The following is an 18,117-nucleotide window of genomic DNA, read 5'->3' on the forward strand; positions in this document are numbered from 1 at the left end:
CTAAGGCGTTTAAGTCATCAGGAGAATATTAAAATTATTTATTCCCACCCACTGAGCTGCCCGTCCCCGGGCTACACCATATATTACACCACACAGCCCATAGCCCTTCCCCCACATGACCCACCAGAAATCTGGTCAAAACCACACTAATCCATTCACCACGTCCCCACCCTTTTTTCTCGGTGTACGAGTCCACTGGACCCGCAATACCGGCTACTTAAACTTGGCGACAGTGGGAATGACAACCAAATGCAGATGGCGCTGCATTCCGAAACCACTCCCACTCTTGGACCACTTCCACCTTCCACCAATCCGCTCATCAACATCATCACAACACTAAACATTGGACATTTATTCACATTAACAACACATAACAACACATAACACTTAGCATTTATCCGCCGGACGACCCTTACAGGTTATAGAGCAACCTTCCATTCTCCAGCGAGGCCTGGAGAATTTCATCAAGGGTCGTCTGTCGGATCTGTGCAACTTTCCGGGCAACTTCTCCAACATAAGCTTGAGTGTTATGCCACTTTCGCTGTACCCGCCGGTTTGGCGAATCAGTTTCTACTAACAGACGATTCAGAGGGATCCTTCGCACAGCTGCCCGCTGTATCTCGTCGAACTGGGCAACTGATCCAGCGATGTTGAAGTAGCACCGAGGGAAAGCCGTCGACCACCCAAGCACCTGATCCAGATTACCACCAAAACAGTGTAGATGCACCCGCTGTGTGGGGCTGGTGTTTTCTCGCATCAACCGAAGGGAGAGGGCACTAACCTCACTTGAGTATCTGTCCTGCCCCCGGAGATGCAAAATTACTGGCCGTCTAGGACAAGCCAGCTCCAGCAGCCCAACAAACATGCTCTCCTGCAAGGGCCATTCCTGTTCAGGTGTGGTCCAGTCTAGACCTATTTCCCCCAGAGCCACCACCCCCTCCTTTCTCAACTCCTCCTCTACCAATCTCACTGCTCCTTCAACACTGGCATGAGGTTTTTTCGGATGCAGCCCAACGGCCGACCCGAAACCAGGTGCACAAGGGTATACCTCTGGGTAAGTGGCAGGATCGCAGAAAACGGCAACTCCATCACTCACCTGCACTAGCACTTCCGGGACAGGCCCCTCAGCATGCCCTATTAACCTCTCCAGTGAATAAACCTGGAGCACTCGACCACTCCGGTCCAAGTGGAAGTGACTATCGAATGCAGAAGGTACTACATTCCTAGAGCACTCCCACTCTTGGACCACATCCCTCCCCAACACCTCCATATCACACTCCAACTGGACCCTCCCAGACTCTGGGACTACGGCCACTCCTCTCGACTCCAACTGGACCCTCCCAGATTCTGGGGCAACACTCGACTCTGGCGGACACGTCCCAGACACTTGGGTCACTACCGCCCTACCAAGAACCTGCTCCAAGAATTCACGGGATCTCCTCCCCGCCATTTGAATCTTTGGTTAACGAAGTTAGCCCGAAGGCTCTCATCCCGAAGACACAGCATGGCGGCTAACACCCGTGGGACATGGAACTCGTCCGGAACATGCCAGAGGAACCTTCGACATATTCTCTCCATCCTCTCTCTGTCCCGCTCGTACAGACAGGAATCGGCCGAAATGGCTAGTGGTAACCGATGGAGATAAATCATGGCCTCATCAATAGACCTGAAACCCAGGTTCCTGATAACGCACATGACCCCCGAGAGTCTAACACCATCCAAATGCGGCTTGTCCCATGTCCGACCTCGGAAAACAGTTGGAAAATGACAGTCCTCTACATGCTTGCGTCGGAATATGACCCGCTTGTGGCAAATGGGACATTCCTTGCCAGTTTCCTTCCTCCTCCCTTCCACCGGAGACTCTTCCGTCAACTGGGACCTAGATCGGTCTCTGACCTCCGATCCCCCAGGAACCTTTTCCCTCTCTCTCGACCTCGACCTCCCTCCATCTTGGCCTATCTCCTCACTTGGGCCTGCTCTAAAGTCAGAACCGGCCCAAGCTGGAGCACCCCTCCACTCCAATATCTGACCCCCAGTTTCCTCCACAACTGAAGACGAACCGGGACCCCCTCCAACCGGAATATCCACCTCCATCACAGAGAGATCGAGTCTTGTGTCTTTTCCGGTCGGAGCCAACTCCAACATCACGCTCACCCCATTGCCTTCCTCCCTGCCCATCATTCCACTGGAGTCCTCAGCCCCCGAGGAGAGCCGAACAGTATCAGCACCCTCCTGGTACCGAGACTCCGGAGGAACTTCGGCCGGACCTTCCACGTCCACCTCTGAATCCGAGATAAGTATGGCCTCTCCGACCGAGGTTCCCTCCACTTTGACCTCTGCCTTGACCGACAAGGGCGGAAATTCTTCCATGCATGGTACCCGAGTCGGCACTCCTGCTGTCCCGGGCACCACCATCACCCGCCTCGACCTATCAGAGATTGACCCTCCAGGGGTCCTCCGCTTCTTCGGCACACTCAAAACCCTCGCGATAAACTCATCGCTGAGGATTAAGTGACCGAACTTCCTAACCGCCGCCACAAAGGTATTCTTACCCCTTCTGCGAGCAAGCTTAACCTGTCCCTCCACCGTAGCCTGGACACGACCATGATCCAATGGCCGCATTGTCCCCAGATCCACTATTAAATATCTTCCGGACACCCACAGCACCCCCTTTGCATTGGCCTCTTCTACTTCCGAGAAGATGTTCCGGCCATCAACACGATAACCAACTCCAACCATTCTGCAACAGAGCGAAAACGAGTCATTGGTCTGTAGCCTTGTAATCACACTTTCCTCACTCAGTTTGTATGCTCACTAGTACTTTTAACCAGAACGGCATTTGGGACATTTATACAAGTCAATTTCCTCACCTTCTTCAGTCACCCCGACGCATCTCCCATGAAACGATTCCTCACACCAGTCACACGCAATCATGAAAGACCCGTCATCTACCCCTTTACAGACACAATATATAGGAACACTTGACTCCTCGGCACTGTTTTTGCAACTTTCTTGCTCCTTAACAATCCATGTCAGAAAATCTTTCATCCTGCATTTTTTCATCCGATCATGGTTAACGTTAACCTTCTTTTTCTTTAAGTCGTACCTGATACAGGAAAGCAGAGTGTTTTTTACAACCACTCCAGGCCCTAGCCATTGAGGTAGCAATTTCTTTGCTATTCCCTTTTTGCCGGCCACATTTAGAACGTAAACCACCTCTCCAACCTCATAAGCTACCTGGTTTAATCGCACATCATGGTCCCTTTTCATGTGGACTTGAACTGTGCCCAGGCATTTACGGGCTGTCTCATGAGATTACACCATACTCTTCTCCAACTCAAGCACATGATCGCTAGCAGGCAACCCTGGTGAAGGAGAGCTTGGGTACACTAACTCTGCAGGGGTATACACCTCCCGACCGAGCATCATGCGATTAGCAGTGAACCCAGTACTCCGACACACCGAAGACCGCATAGCTGCTGCGATCTGTGGGAGCTCAACATTCCAGGTGTTCTGCCTAGAACCGACATAGCATCGGACATAATCCATAAGTGTACGGTTTTATCTTTCCACTTGACCATTAGTACTCGGCCGATACGCGGTAGTACGAGTCTTGTGGATATGCAACAGTTTACACACTTCGGAAAACAGCTCACCCTCGAAATTTGACCCCCGATCAGTCATTAACTCCATGGGTATTCCGAGCCGACAGAACACCTGATTAACCATGGCCTCTGCTGTCACTTCGGCTGTCTGGGAAGGTAGTGTGATACATTCCACCCACTTCGTAAACTGATCAACAAACATCATAACGTATCGATTTCCCCTAGGTGTCACCGGGAGAGGTCCAAAAAAGTCTATATGTACCCTCTCCATGGGCACACCCGAGTGAAACAATACCATCTCCCCTCTTGGCTTGCGAACTGGCTTCTTGCTTACAGCACATCGACTACACTCGGACACAAATTTCACAATGTCACGAGACATTCTGTGCCAGAAATACCTCCCTTTCACGCGCGCTATCGTCCTCGACTCGCCCTGGTGCCCTGCCATTGGTATGTCATGATTTCAAGCCATGACCTGCTGCCTCATTCCACTGGGAACCAACAATTGAAGACTGTCGTTTTGGGGATTCAACCTCCAAATCAGGTCATTGGCCAGTTTGAAACAATGTCGATTTACCCAGTAGAACTTTGAAGCAACGTTGGCAATAAAAAGTTCTCCATCAGGCGGCTCGGTGCCATGGAATAACCATTTCCTCAGAAACTGGAATTCCACCTCCTGCGCCTGCAACTCCTTCACACTCTCGTCTTTCTCCCCGACCTTGGGCGTGTCCTGGGAGGTTGCGGATCCACTGACGGTCACTTCTTGAACCCTTGGTTCACATTTGTGTGCCAGTGGGACCACATTATCTACATCCTCGATGAACTTACTCCACTTCTCCTCTGCCCGCTTACACTTTGGACACCCCCTGCAAGGTAGATCCACTAAACGCACACCATGCTCGTAATGATTGTCTGTATCAACACCCAGTCGAGACAGGGCGTCTGCGTTACCATGCTTATTGCCAGGTCTGTGCACGATTTGCATATCGTACTGGCTCAGCTCCTCAATCCATCTGGCTATTTGTCCTTGTGGCTCCTTAAAGTTTAGAAGCCACGTCAGACTACTATGGTCAGTGCGTACCAGGAACTGCCGACCAAGGAGGTAATGGCGGAACTGCCGTGTGAATCGGATCACAGCCAACAGTTCCTTACGGGTGGTACAGTACCTCACTTGTTCTTTGGTGAGAGCAAATGACCCGTAACATATGACCCTTGGGTTGCCCTCCTGGATTTGAGTTAACACTCCACCAATGGCCTTGTCAGACGCATCCGTGTCCAGCACAAACGGGTCGGTTCGATTAGGCAAACCCAACACTGGAGCCTCCACCAATGCTTTCTTCAGATCAAGGAAAGCTGCTTCCTGATCATCACCCCACCTGAATTGCTTCACTACCTCGTACAACGATCTAGATCTTCCTGCGTAGTTTTCAATGAACATTCTATGATAGTTCACTAACCCCAGGAACCTTTCAAGATCCTTGCAACACAGAGGAACAGACCAGTCAACCACCACTCTGGTGTCATTAGGCGACAGCCCCAATCCATCTGGCCCAACGATACGCCCCAAAAATTCCACTTCATGTTGGAACAACTCGCATTTTTTCGGCTTCAACTTTAGTTGATACTGCCTTAACCGAATGAACCTATCTCTAAGAGTTTTCATGTGCTCGGCAAATGTGTTATTCATTGCCAAGATGTCGTCCAAAAATGCGAGGACACTGTTCCATGTCAACCCCTGCAACACCAGGTTAACCACCCTGGCAAATGTTGCGGGTGCATTGCACAACCCAAAAGCCATTCGCACAAATTCAAAGAGCCCATACTTTTATTTGGTGGTAAACGCCGTCTTCTTCGTATCAGACTCTTTAATTTTAATTTGCCAATACGCCGAATTGGCGTCTAGCTTGGAAAACCACTTTTGCCCCGCAAGCATGTCGATACAATCTTCTATCAGTGGCAATGGGTACACATCTTTAACGGTCACCGCGTTCAAGTTCCTATAATCCACACACCACCTCACAGAAACGTCTCGCTTACGTACCAGTACCGGTGCCGAGCACCACTCTGAACTAGAGGGCTTAATGACACCAGCATCAATCATTTTCTTTAAATGGCTCTCCTCCTCGTGCACGAACGCTACCGGAGTTCTCCGCATTTTCTGCCTCACCGGTTTCGCAAATCAGGTATCAATGCAGTGTTCAACGGCTGTGAACTTTCCTAAATCAAACTCACTCCTTGCAAACACATCTTGGAACTCAGTTAGCAAAGAACTAAGCTCCTGTTGCTCCCCTATGGTCAGGTTTGCTCGTGACCTTTCCATGAGGTCATGGAGGTGTTCTGGTAAATCTGCCTTTGTACCATTCTCCAGCCCCTCCACAATCCGGTCAGTAGAAAACTCCTGTGGCACCGGTTTAACAAGCCTAGCCTCTTCCGCTCTACTCACCACTCGCCCTTTCCTAACCTTTACCGAATGATCAGACGGGTTTAGCAGGGTTTAGCATAGCGAGCTTCAACTTTCCCTCACCTGTATGTACCGACATAGGCACTATGAGGTCCACTCCTACCCCCTCAACAACAAAGGTATCAAGCTTAGTCTCCACAGAACAGGGTACCAATGCTACAGAGTTCGGTGGCACTGTCATAGACTTGTTAACCTTAATCTTAGCCACTCTAAGACTATCACTCACCACATCCTCGCTCATTGACACTACTGTGTCCCTGATGCTTATTGTGGACCTAGGAATATCAATCTTTATTCCATGCTTCCTCATGAAGTCCAGTCCTAAAAGCATGCTGTCTTCTATTGGCGCGACATACACTTTCTCAGTGAATGTCTGACCCCCCAATCTCAATCTTTACGTGGCCAACAATTGCGCCTTTCATACACAAATCCCGACCAGCGGTCATAACCGACACCTGTTCTTATACTGGTATATCACCTGGTATTTTTTTGATCACCCTATCAGACACCAAGGTCACCTCCGCCGCTGTGTCAATAACAGCCTGCACAACAAGGCCATCACCCAAGGTCACGTGTATACGAAACATTGAGTCAGACCTTACCTGACATAACAACGGATTGGCCCTCTTCTTTTGGAGTCATGCTAGGACCACTTACATTGACCCCCTGCCGTTTAAATCTGCAAACCTTACTGTTTTGCCTTCCTTTGAGCCAAGGGTTTACCCCTGCTCATCAGGTGTGACATTCGGGCAATCTTTCTTCATATGCCCATATCCGTTACATTTGAAACACCGGTCATTACGGAGAGGTGACGGAGTCCTGCTACGCAACTTCGGACATTCCCGCTTAAAATGTCCGATTTCGTTGTAATTGTAGCATTGCCGGCTTGGGGAAGTTGTTGGACTCCTACTACGCCTTTCCTGCGCATACTATCTTTTTCACCGCCTTTGGCCGTCCATACATCAGGCCATGCGTGTGGATTGCCCACTTCATTTTATCTATAGCCTGCTCTATAGTTTGTGGGCGTTGGTTAATCACCTGCTCTCCCGCCCCTTTCTCTCGGGCCCCCATACAGAACCGCAATATGGCCTGTTGGGTCATGAAGGCATCCGGAAGTTCCCGGAATGCCTTACCGGCCAACGTCAACACTCTGTCCGCCCACTCATCAAGGGACTCCTCCTCTCTTTGTGTCGCACTCGAGAATGTTACCATTGCCGTCTCCGGCAACTCACGGTAACCGAACCGCCTCTCCAGTTTTTCGACCACTGCCGCATAGGTCATTTCTACGTTCCTATCCTGAGTCAGTTCATAGAACTCACTGGCCCTATCTGCCAAACACAAGCAGAGAAAATCTCTCTTTTCCTCCTCCGTCCATTCGAAGATTGAGGCAAACTTCCCGAACTTCGTCAAGAAAGCCTGCCAACTCCCTTTGCCATCATACGTCAATGATTTGGGCAAAGATTGGAGCCTGGCCTTTTGTTGTTCCACCCCGGCTCCTCCCATATTGCCCCCGTTTGAGGGTGCAATTTTCTTTCGAGCCCCCTGTGCCCCTACCTTGGCCTCAGGCTTCAAGGGCGTATCATTAGTGGATACCCTGTCTGGCACCGCCTGTGGCGTAGCCCCATACCCATGCGGCATTGGCGACATGGGTGGGAACATATACCCCCCTGGCCCTCCCATCCAAGCATAAGGATAAGGATAACCTGGCTGCCAACTACCAGGGTGCATTCCCGGATACATGGGCATGGGGTACCCCGGGTACTGCTCCCCACTGTCCATTTTGCTTTCCTTACTTGGGTTTATCCCCGAATGCATCGGCGTAAAACCCGAGTATGAATAGCCACCATCTTCAACCTTTCCATGTTTACCCAGGTACATTCCCGAATGCGTCGGCATAGGCGGGTACTCCGGATATGGTTGTTCTACGCTCTCATTCCAACCATCCTTATACCTAAGCCGTGCCCCCGACTCTCTACTTTTAAAAGAGTCGACTGGGGTCGACGGTAGTCCACTCAACCGAGCTTGATCGATGACCGTTGTCAACCTTTGTATGGTTTCTATGTCATCGTCAACCTGCTCTTTCATTATTACCTCAGTTTTACCCTCACTTTTCTCCGTTTCCGATTTGCTGAAGCGTACCATGCTCCAAAACCCTTCGAATTCCCGAAAATGTGGGATTTGAGTTAGTAGCTCCCTTGTCATACGACCTTCACTGTCCCTTATATGTACAATTGCTTCTGCAACCTTTTTGCCAACGCCTGGCAAGGTTTGCAACTCATCCGATGAGGCTGTGTCTATATCGACAGCGGGATTATAGGTTGCCATTTTAAGTATTAAAGACAAACTCAAAATATTCTTTGTTTGTTTATTTTATTATGTCACTTGGGAAATGCTGAAATTGCAGTCAGAAATAAACAAAAACAAAATTGAAATGGATCCTTTAATTTTTTTTTAATGTATTCTTTGAAAATGCTGAAGTAGCAATGCTGTGTAATCACAAAAGATAAACTGCAATTATGAAGAAATTCTCAAGAAAAATAATCAAAATGACATTTAGTGAATTTAATCACTAAATAAACTCTGTTACTAAGAGGAAATATCACTCAGCGAAAATGACGCGAAGTGAAACTAAAAAAAAATAGTCAAAATGTTGATTTAGTGAACACAATCACTAAATAAACAAATAAATAAAAACTCAATAGTTCAAAATACCGCGCAGTGATGTCAATATCACTGATAAAACAAAAAAAATCAAAATGCCATTTAGTGAAACGAATCACTAAATGAGAAAGATATGATCGCGTGGAGATATCACCGAGTAAAGATAAGAACTGTCACCGACTCACCATGTGAAAATATCACACAGTGAAAATATCACATAGTGAAAATATCACCGAGTACAATAAATATCACTCAGTGAAACAAAATTCACCGCATGAGATTGATCACGCAGTGTAACAAAATATTATTAGGTGAAAAGAATTGTCACCATGTGAAAATATCACACAGAGAAAATATCACATAGTGAAAATATCACCGAGCAAAATAAAGACCGCTCAGTGAAACAAAATTCAACGCATGAGATTGATCACGCAGTGAAACAAAATATTATTAGGTGAAAAGAATTGTCACCATGTGAAAATATCACACAGTGAAAATATCACCGAGCAAAACAAAGTTCACTTAGTGAAACAAAATCCACCGCATGAGATTAATCACGCAGTGAAACAAACAATTACTTGGTGGAAATATCACCGAGTGATTACAATATCACCAAGGGATGTTACTGTCACTGAACAGATAAGAGTTCACTAAGTGAAACAAAATTCACCACATGAAATAAATCAAGTAGTGAAACAAAATATCACCAAGTGAACAACATTCACCGAGTGAATAAATACACCAAGTGACCAGCCGACAAAGCACAGCAGTTTATACAGCAGTTGTGTTAAAATTAACTGAGAAGAAAAAATATAGTTCTTAAAAGTGTGTACTGTGGTGCAGCCTCCAGTATTTACGTTTAAGAAAACGAAAGTAAAAAAATTCCCAAATTTGAATATAATACAGTTGATAACGACTTGCCTTTGCCTGAAATACGATAACGTTAGTGGAAAACCAACTATGAAATACAATTGAACAACAGGGAGATAATTATTTACAGAAAGACTAAATTTAGAATGCAATTACACGGTTCGATAGTACGCTGTTCGACGAAATCTGAAAGTTTCAAACACACTTAAAAATGTAGTAATTAGCCTGAGTTCCGGGAAAAGGCGTAATACTAGTTTAATATTAGGGTAAATAGGGACTATACGACCTAAAGTTACTTAACAAATGTTCAAAATAACAGACAAACTGGAATGTTGTTAACTAAAATCCAAGATGGCTGACAATTTACTTTGTTAATAATGGCCAATTAGAAATTTAAAATACGTATAGATTTTTTGCTCGCAGCGCCATTTATTGTAAACTAGACAATAGATTAATAGCTGTACTTACGCTTTGTCGCTGGCTTGACTAACTTGCACTGAGGATCACCCAGGATATTCTTGGATTTCCAAGGAGAACGTAAATACAACAGAATCGTCTAGGAATAGCAGAACCGGAACTGAAGACCATTTCCCAGAAGTCACCGCATTTGGGGTCCAACGGCCAAGTCGAACCGGTTTCCACCACACTCAAACTAAATTTAGGTTCACATCGTACATGCATGATCAGTTGTCAAACGAAAGTACGGTTGATATTAAAATGAATTTTTTTTCTCTTTCCGGGATAATGTTTTAGTATGTTGATGCTGCATTAACAAATACAAGTGTATATGAAGTGAAAACACCAAAAATAAACAACGGTTGCGATAGACACCTGTAAACTGCTTGATGCCCATAATATCACTTTAAAACGCTTTCAAAAATCCGTAATGGTTTCTTTATTTATCAGAAATTTATGTCCAGTGCGATAACAGAATACATCAAAATATACATTAGAAGCATTAGCGGCTTTTGTATGTATTCAACAAAATTTATAAATATTTTATCTATTCTAGTGCTTATAACTATAATTGTACACATCATAAACAATTATTTACATTTACATTTAGATCTCTATTTGTGATGAACACTTTGGCCGATGAGATGATATTTAAAATAAATTCTCATAGTTGGTTCCTCGTACAAACTATTTAAAGTTTGTTATTCTTTCTGACATACAGAATACTTGCGCTTAAGTCAGTAATGGTTTGGTTTAAATAAGAATAAGGCTGTACAATGATAACAATTTTTATTTTGCCAAATAAAAACAGCAGAGGGTTAAACAGCAAGGTGGATCAATACGCATCAGACTACTGTGTTTTTGCATTGACAAGCAAATTCGTAAAAAAAAAATTGTAAGAGGGGAGGGGGCGTATAGGAGGTACCCAAAGTTGTTAGGGGGGAAGGGGGGGGGCAATAACCCGTTACTGCCAATACATAGACATTACATAGACATTAATTAATATGGACTAAAAAAAAAGTAAATGAAACATTTAGGTTCAGGGGTAAAATATTAAGAATTTAATTGAAATGTTGTTTGGTCGATACTTAAAATAATGCCCGTTGATACCGATACATTTATGATTATAATTTTGTTGTTGTTCATTCTTTGTAAGTCTCATACATAAAGCGACATGTACACTCATATATAGAGCAAATGGGTCGTCATCGTAACGGTAAATTTGGCTACTTCTTTTTTCCTTAGCTGATTAGCCTGATACATGCCAATATTGCTGATTTTGATCAAAGCATGGTGTCAACTATTTATGTTGCACCTTGTAAAGCACATCAGCTTAAACTGTGTACTTCCATATTCATCGTATCGAATTGAAATACGGTATTCACAGCAAGTCATTTCATAACCAAATATATCATAGTTGAAATGTGGTGTTATAGTTATACTACTACTACTACTACTACTACTACTACTACTTCTTCTACTACTATTACTACTATTACTACTACTACTACTACTTCTACTACTACTACTACTACTACTACTACTACTACTACTACTACTACTACTACAACTACTTCTACTTCTACTACTACTACTACTACTACTACTACTACTACTACTACTACTACTACTACTACTACTACTACTACTATAATACTACTACGAATAATAGTAATTAATAAAATAATATAAAAAATATAAATGATAATATTACTAATTATGATAATAATAATACAACAAATTAGTGGGTAAAACAGGTTGGACCGTTGACTAGTGGTATATGGTCTAGGATTCGGAAGATCCCTAGTTCGAATACCGCTTAGACCATGGAGCAAAACATTAGGTGTCATTATCTCCACTGACTGTACGTGGCATGCGCATATATCCTTTATACAGAAAAAGGGATAGACACGAGTTCACATAATGCGTAGATTATAAATAATGATTGATAGAAAAACTCTCGAGAAAATATTGTTCGTTTATTAGACCAATCATTGAGTACTCAGACGCTGTATTTGACAATTGTATGCAATACGAAAAAGATGAACTAGAATAAATCCAAACTGACGCCGCGCAAATATCAGCCGGATACACACGTTTAGTCTCAATAAAAGATCTTTATAATGAATTAGGATGGTAAACTACTATCAGTCAACGAACACGCATACATAAACTAATACGTTTGTATAAAATCAAACAATGTTCCGAACAGTTGGGTCGCGTTGCAATTACTCATTAAGATATTCGTCACATTTCAAACCAATTCAAGCGCGAACGTAATTGTATTTAAATTCGTTTTTACCGTCCACTGTACCCGATGGAATAATTTTCCCGATGACGCCACAAACGCTGAATCGATCCATTACTTCAAAAGGCTAAAGGACATATTTTGGCCGATTCAAAATCCCATGTTCGGGTACGGCGAAAGACGCTCTTAAATGTTACACACGTACAAAGTGTAGCGCCTAAAATGACCATCTTTACAGACGTAATATTTCATCCCCGTTATGTCTATGCAGACTTCAGGAAACGTCGAGACATTATTTTCTCAAATGCACTCGGTATGCACATGCTCTTGGCGAATTTCTTAACACAATATCCGTATATTCCTGCCCTGCATTGAAACTATTCTATTTGGAGACAAAACGCGTGACTACTTAACCAATATTAAAATAGCTGATGTTGTTTACAAATGTATAGTTAATAGTAAAAGCGATTTGATTCTTAAAGAAGCTACATAACGACTATCGACCCTTTTTTCTTTCTTTTACTAATAAAATACTTCAAAACTTCTTATCTTCTTCCGACATACTCTGCCACTCACTCCTTCATCTTCAAATGTCAACTTAAAACTTGTTTTTCACAATCGAAACACTATACACGGAGTTTGTCTCTTTCGTATACTGTTATTATTGTGTAATCATCAAAATCCAATCATGTTCGCCTGGAAACATGTAATTGTATTTGTATAGAGAGAAGAGCTCTATAAGACATTGCCTTTTGTTCTAATCCTATTCAAACGTCTTCATTGTAAAAATTTTACATGTAATTCTATGTAAAATCAAGGCGTATTGCTTGAAATAAATATGTTTAAACTAAAGTCCATTACAGACGAGTATGGTTGCTTCTTACAAATGTATGCAGTGTATCGGGTTTCACGTTTAACATCTTTAACAACAAACCATCGGTAGACACAATCAAAACTAGTCAATGATGAATGGTTTCAGATAAATAATTTCGTGTTTCAAAATCGTTATGAAAAAAACGAAGTTGAGTAAAAAGCAAAGAAAACATATTCATTGTCGATTAATTTCTCATTTGTCTAATAATAAGTAAGTATTATGAATTATCATATCTATAACACCAGTCAGTCAGCAACAACTGACTCCAGCCTTTCGTGTTATGAAAACGTGTCTATTTTGACTGTGATGATGTTATGTAACGTGTTTTATGTTATAAAGTTTCCCATGTGTTATTGGTAGTTTCCTACATGCAACATAGCTGAGGTTAATGCATACTTTTCTGTTTATGTTTTTGTTTCATTATTAATGCGCCATGCTCCACAATCCGACATGCGGCGTCGGAAGGGGGTTATTTGGTACTTCTTTGACAAGGTCTACTTGATCATATAATGCGTAACTGTATAAATGATTACATCTCAAAATGGGATTGGGTTTTTACTAGTTTTTCTATTGCATCGCTTAAGCAAAGTACATTTGAAATTAAGCAAACTATAACATGTATAATTTACAACTGAATGTATACTATAAGAATGCTGTGGATGAAAAATCAAATATTGACAAGCGTTATTTTTTTCCGTTCAATATATTGTATTACCCTCGTGAATAGGTGTATGTGGGTCGATGACATAAGGACTGGTACGATTTAGCTGCTTTAAGGGTTGGTCTAGTTCACACGTTAAAATCTAGTTATATGAACTTTTCAATGATGAGCGGATTTGATTTCCGAAATAACACATATCTACACAAAATTGATGTCTGACTTAATCTTTTAAAATAAAAAATGAACTTATAGTTTTAGTTAGTAAAATAAGCTTCTGTTATTATATTTTAATTTCAAGAAATGTTAAATATTTAGATGGCATTCAATAAATTATTTAATTTATGTATTTTTATTTCATTTTTATTAGCTCGGCTGTTTTCGGAGAAAACCCGAGGTATTGTCATAGCCAACTCGTCGTGTCGCGTCGTGTCCGTTGTCGTGTCGTGGCCGCCGTCCGCGTCGTGCTTAAACCTAAACATTTTGTTAAGGTTTTGAACATTGGCTCTAAAATCAAAGTGCTTCCACCTACAACTTTGAAACTTCATATGTAGCTGCACCTAGATGAGTCCTACACGCCACACCCATATTTGGGTGACTAGGTCATAGGTCAAGGTGTCTGTGACCTCTAAAAAAATATTCTGACAAGCTTTCATTTATTCAAAAATGCTCCCGCAGCCGAGCGTTTGCACCCGTTATGCGGTGCTCTTGTTTTATTTTATTTTAACCATCATGCATGACTCTACAATTTTCAATTCTGCAAAATACGCTTTTTTATGTTGAACCATTAAGTGAGGATAAACAATAAAAACAAATTATTTGCTTTCATCGGTATATATCTTATTCAATTTCATGGATATCTTCTTCTAAATGTGTTATTTAGCACCCTATACCCTCTCTTAATTTTGATGTTAATGTTTTCCCACACGGATTCAAATTAACCTGAGTATCTCAGCTGATATGACATTATATATAACGTTCAAGTGTTCAACTGAATGACTCTTAATCTGAGCACTTTATATCTTGGCAAAATGTACAAAATCTCTTCGAAGATGAAGATGAATAATATGCTTGGCTTCCATCCGACTCTCATTAAATACCCATAGAGCAACAGTTCAAGTAAGGACATGTATTAACAACCATACGTGTTTGAACTACTGCGCAATATTGCATAATCGGATTATTTATTTGTTTTCTTACTGAGACAGATTGCGTTATCCGTCCGATTTCCCTCATGTCTAATAACCTCCTCGATATCTAATAACAAGCCAGAAACTGACCAAATGCCTCTGGTGGGCAAATGTGTGAAACATCCCAGCTCAGTTGGTAAATTATTGAAGTCAAAGAAATGCTGCTTCTCTGAGGCATAATCTTCTATGGGTGAATTCAGAAATCAGTGGGTCAATGCACATCAAGACACTTGGGGAAGTAATGGAAATCAGGATAAGGTCTGACACAATGAATCTCTCATAATTGGTTATTAAGTCTACTTTATAGAATAGCCCGGTATTGACTTATTTTGAAATAATTAATCATGCAATTATTCAATTAACTCCGTTAGATGGAACAATAAATGTATATTGGTATAAAACAAAACAAATTCATATGATACTAAATGAATTAAATACGAAATGTTGACATTCAAGCAATAGAAGTATTTAATACATACTGTGCAACGACATCTGAAATATTTCTCCAATATGTATAAGTATTTCATATCTTCTCCAAATCATTTATCTAAACACATGCATGTTACTTAAGGAAGAACTGATAGGTAATGCATACATAGACCAGTATCGTTGAATAGAAAACTCAGCGTTTCAATTTTGATTATATTAAAGGAGATTACCACGTCATTTTGTATTACTACTTGTGATCCCGCGGTGTTACACCTAGTCATCAGGAATCGATATATTGACCTCTGAAGGGCGAATACTCTATTTCTTTTTATTTATGTTTGTGTGTAACATTTTGTATTGCTGTATCTAAAGAATTTGTTCTTGTTCAACTTATTTTGCTTCATGCCACCTTCCCTTACAACTGATAAGCGGGTGTCATACATGCTGCAGATTTTTACTATAAACAAAACCTGATTAGTCTTAAGTATTTTATATCGGGGCTACATATATATTGACTGTAAATGTTGAGCATTACTTTATCTGGATTAATGATGACTAGATTTTCCTAACACATATTGAAACCGTTTTTATCTTTCTATAGTTTCGCACTGTTTTGAAACGTTTTTATGTTTTGATTCTAAAAAGCATGACATTGGTTGACAAAGTTAACATAATCAAAATAAAATAAGACAAACGCGCTTTTTACTTTTTAAAGAAAATTGAGCACTTTTTTGCTTTGTGGCTTTTGTCAATAAGAATATCTTTACTGTTACAAGTGGAAAAGTCACTATGAGGTTTATCAATTAAAACTGTTTTAACGTATATGGAAGTTGGACTTTTTTAATGAATCCATTTATTGCCAATCCCACAAGTAAAGTCTAGATCTCCTTCAATAAAATTGCATATGAAATCGTACATTTTTTTAAAATTACATATGTTTTCGCAGTTTGTTTTATCTTAAAGTGATATTATGGGCATCTAACAGTGTATAGGTGTCTATCGCAACCGTTGTTTATTTTTGGTGTTTTCACTTCATACACACTTATATTTAATAATGCAGCATCAACATACTAAAACAATATACCGGAAAGAGAATAATAATGCATTTGAATATCAACCATACTTTCGTTTGACAACTGATCATGCATGTACGATTTTAACCTAAATTTAGTTTTAGTGCAGATTCGTTCATACGACACAAAGACACAATTTTGTTTTACAGATCATTTCGGCTTACAGGACTGGGTGGGTCACGTAGGAATATCGAATATAAAATATTTTTTTTATAGACAACTGGTAGCAAGATGAGTTGCAGATAATTGATCAGTAACCACATTTTTACTAACTCCTTTGACCTGTTATTTCTTTTCAGCTTAATTCAACAGTGCAAAATGCCTATAATATCACTTTAATTGATCAATTTAAATAATATTTTAAGGTTTATTGAGTCCCTCGAGCTTTGGACTTTATGCACAATAATTAAACTATTAATCCATTAAATCTGTTCCAGAAACTTGACAAGCAATTGTATAATGTTAACTTCAGCATGTAGCGTGCATGCCATTACAACATAGATATTTAAAAAAAAAACGGTTCACACCCTCCTAAACAAATTTATAAAATGATAACCAGCACAAAATAAAGTTATTTTATAGTAGAGCAAGGTGAACAAAAATGCTTTAACATATACTGCAGGTCTAGAAATTTGAAGAAGGTTGTGTTTGTTATGTCCGTTTGTTAAATTGTATGAACCAATTTGAATTAAAAACGTAATATGTACACAGTTAATGTTGTTAATAATACAAACTTATGACAAACTCACAAAATATCGTATATAAGCTAATATGATTCTGGAAACAGTCAGTATCTCATTGTCTGCTGGCATAACAAGTAAAACTACCGGCATGGAATATATGTAATTAAAATGTAACATATGGATGTCTATGCTTGACAATTTAAAGGACATGTCGCTACAAAAGCCTAAACCTAAAGTATGTTTTTAACATTTGTTTTGTTCATCTCGTAATTGCTCAACAACACGATGAACTCATTTTGTTCTGGTAATCAAACACACATAACTATTTGTATTACGTGTTGCTTAAATTTAACATGCACATCTATGGATTTAAATACTTGTCCATTATGGTGTAATCAGTAACATTTTCTTAACTTCGGCAAAAGGGTTTAAAAGAGTTTACTATTTTGTTTTATGAACGGTACAAAACGTATAATTCCGATACTTCCAATTTCAAGAAAAGTTGTTTTTTGTGTTTCAATGCGTTTGCAGTATAAGTAGAATGTGTTTCGGTTTGTAGTGTGCATTAAACATGTTTAATATGCGCAAAAGAATAATAACATAGTTTACACACATGTAGTTATATTTAAATACTGAAAGTAAAATACACTTTGTGTAAACCAGTAATTCACCAGTCAATAATAAAAACATTTAAGGAATGAATACATGTATAATTTCCAATACTTGTGAATCGAAGCCTTCAAGTAATGTCTGTGGACTGATTGCTTGCATGTCTTAAAACAACTCTGATGTCATAAGGGAATCATAAGATAATGCTTTCTGTCAATGTTTGTGACATTATAATGGGACAAAAATTCCACATGGTAAAATTGTTTTCCAAAAGAATGTTAACCTATCAAGTATTCTCAT

The 18,117-nt window shown here is 40.9% G+C and overlaps 1 protein-coding gene across 1 annotated transcript; it reads right to left on the bottom strand.

The window, feature by feature from the left end:
* Positions 1-412: 412 nt before the first annotated feature.
* On the bottom strand, positions 413-1,270 carry LOC127864882 (uncharacterized metal-dependent hydrolase YabD-like). Its single transcript, XM_052404773.1, has one exon. The coding sequence runs from the start codon at positions 1,268-1,270 to the stop codon at positions 413-415; it is 858 nt and encodes a 285-aa protein (XP_052260733.1).
* Positions 1,271-18,117: the final 16,847 nt, after the last annotated feature.

This window comes from Dreissena polymorpha, chromosome 1, assembly GCF_020536995.1.
Source record: "Dreissena polymorpha isolate Duluth1 chromosome 1, UMN_Dpol_1.0, whole genome shotgun sequence".
Taxonomy (NCBI): domain Eukaryota; kingdom Metazoa; phylum Mollusca; class Bivalvia; order Myida; family Dreissenidae; genus Dreissena; species Dreissena polymorpha.

Bases quoted from the DNA above. Each gene is read 5' to 3' on its own strand.
- LOC127864882 (XM_052404773.1), bottom strand. From the start codon at position 1,270: ATGGAGGTGTTGGGGAGGGATGTGGTCCAAGAGTGGGAGTGCTCTAGG.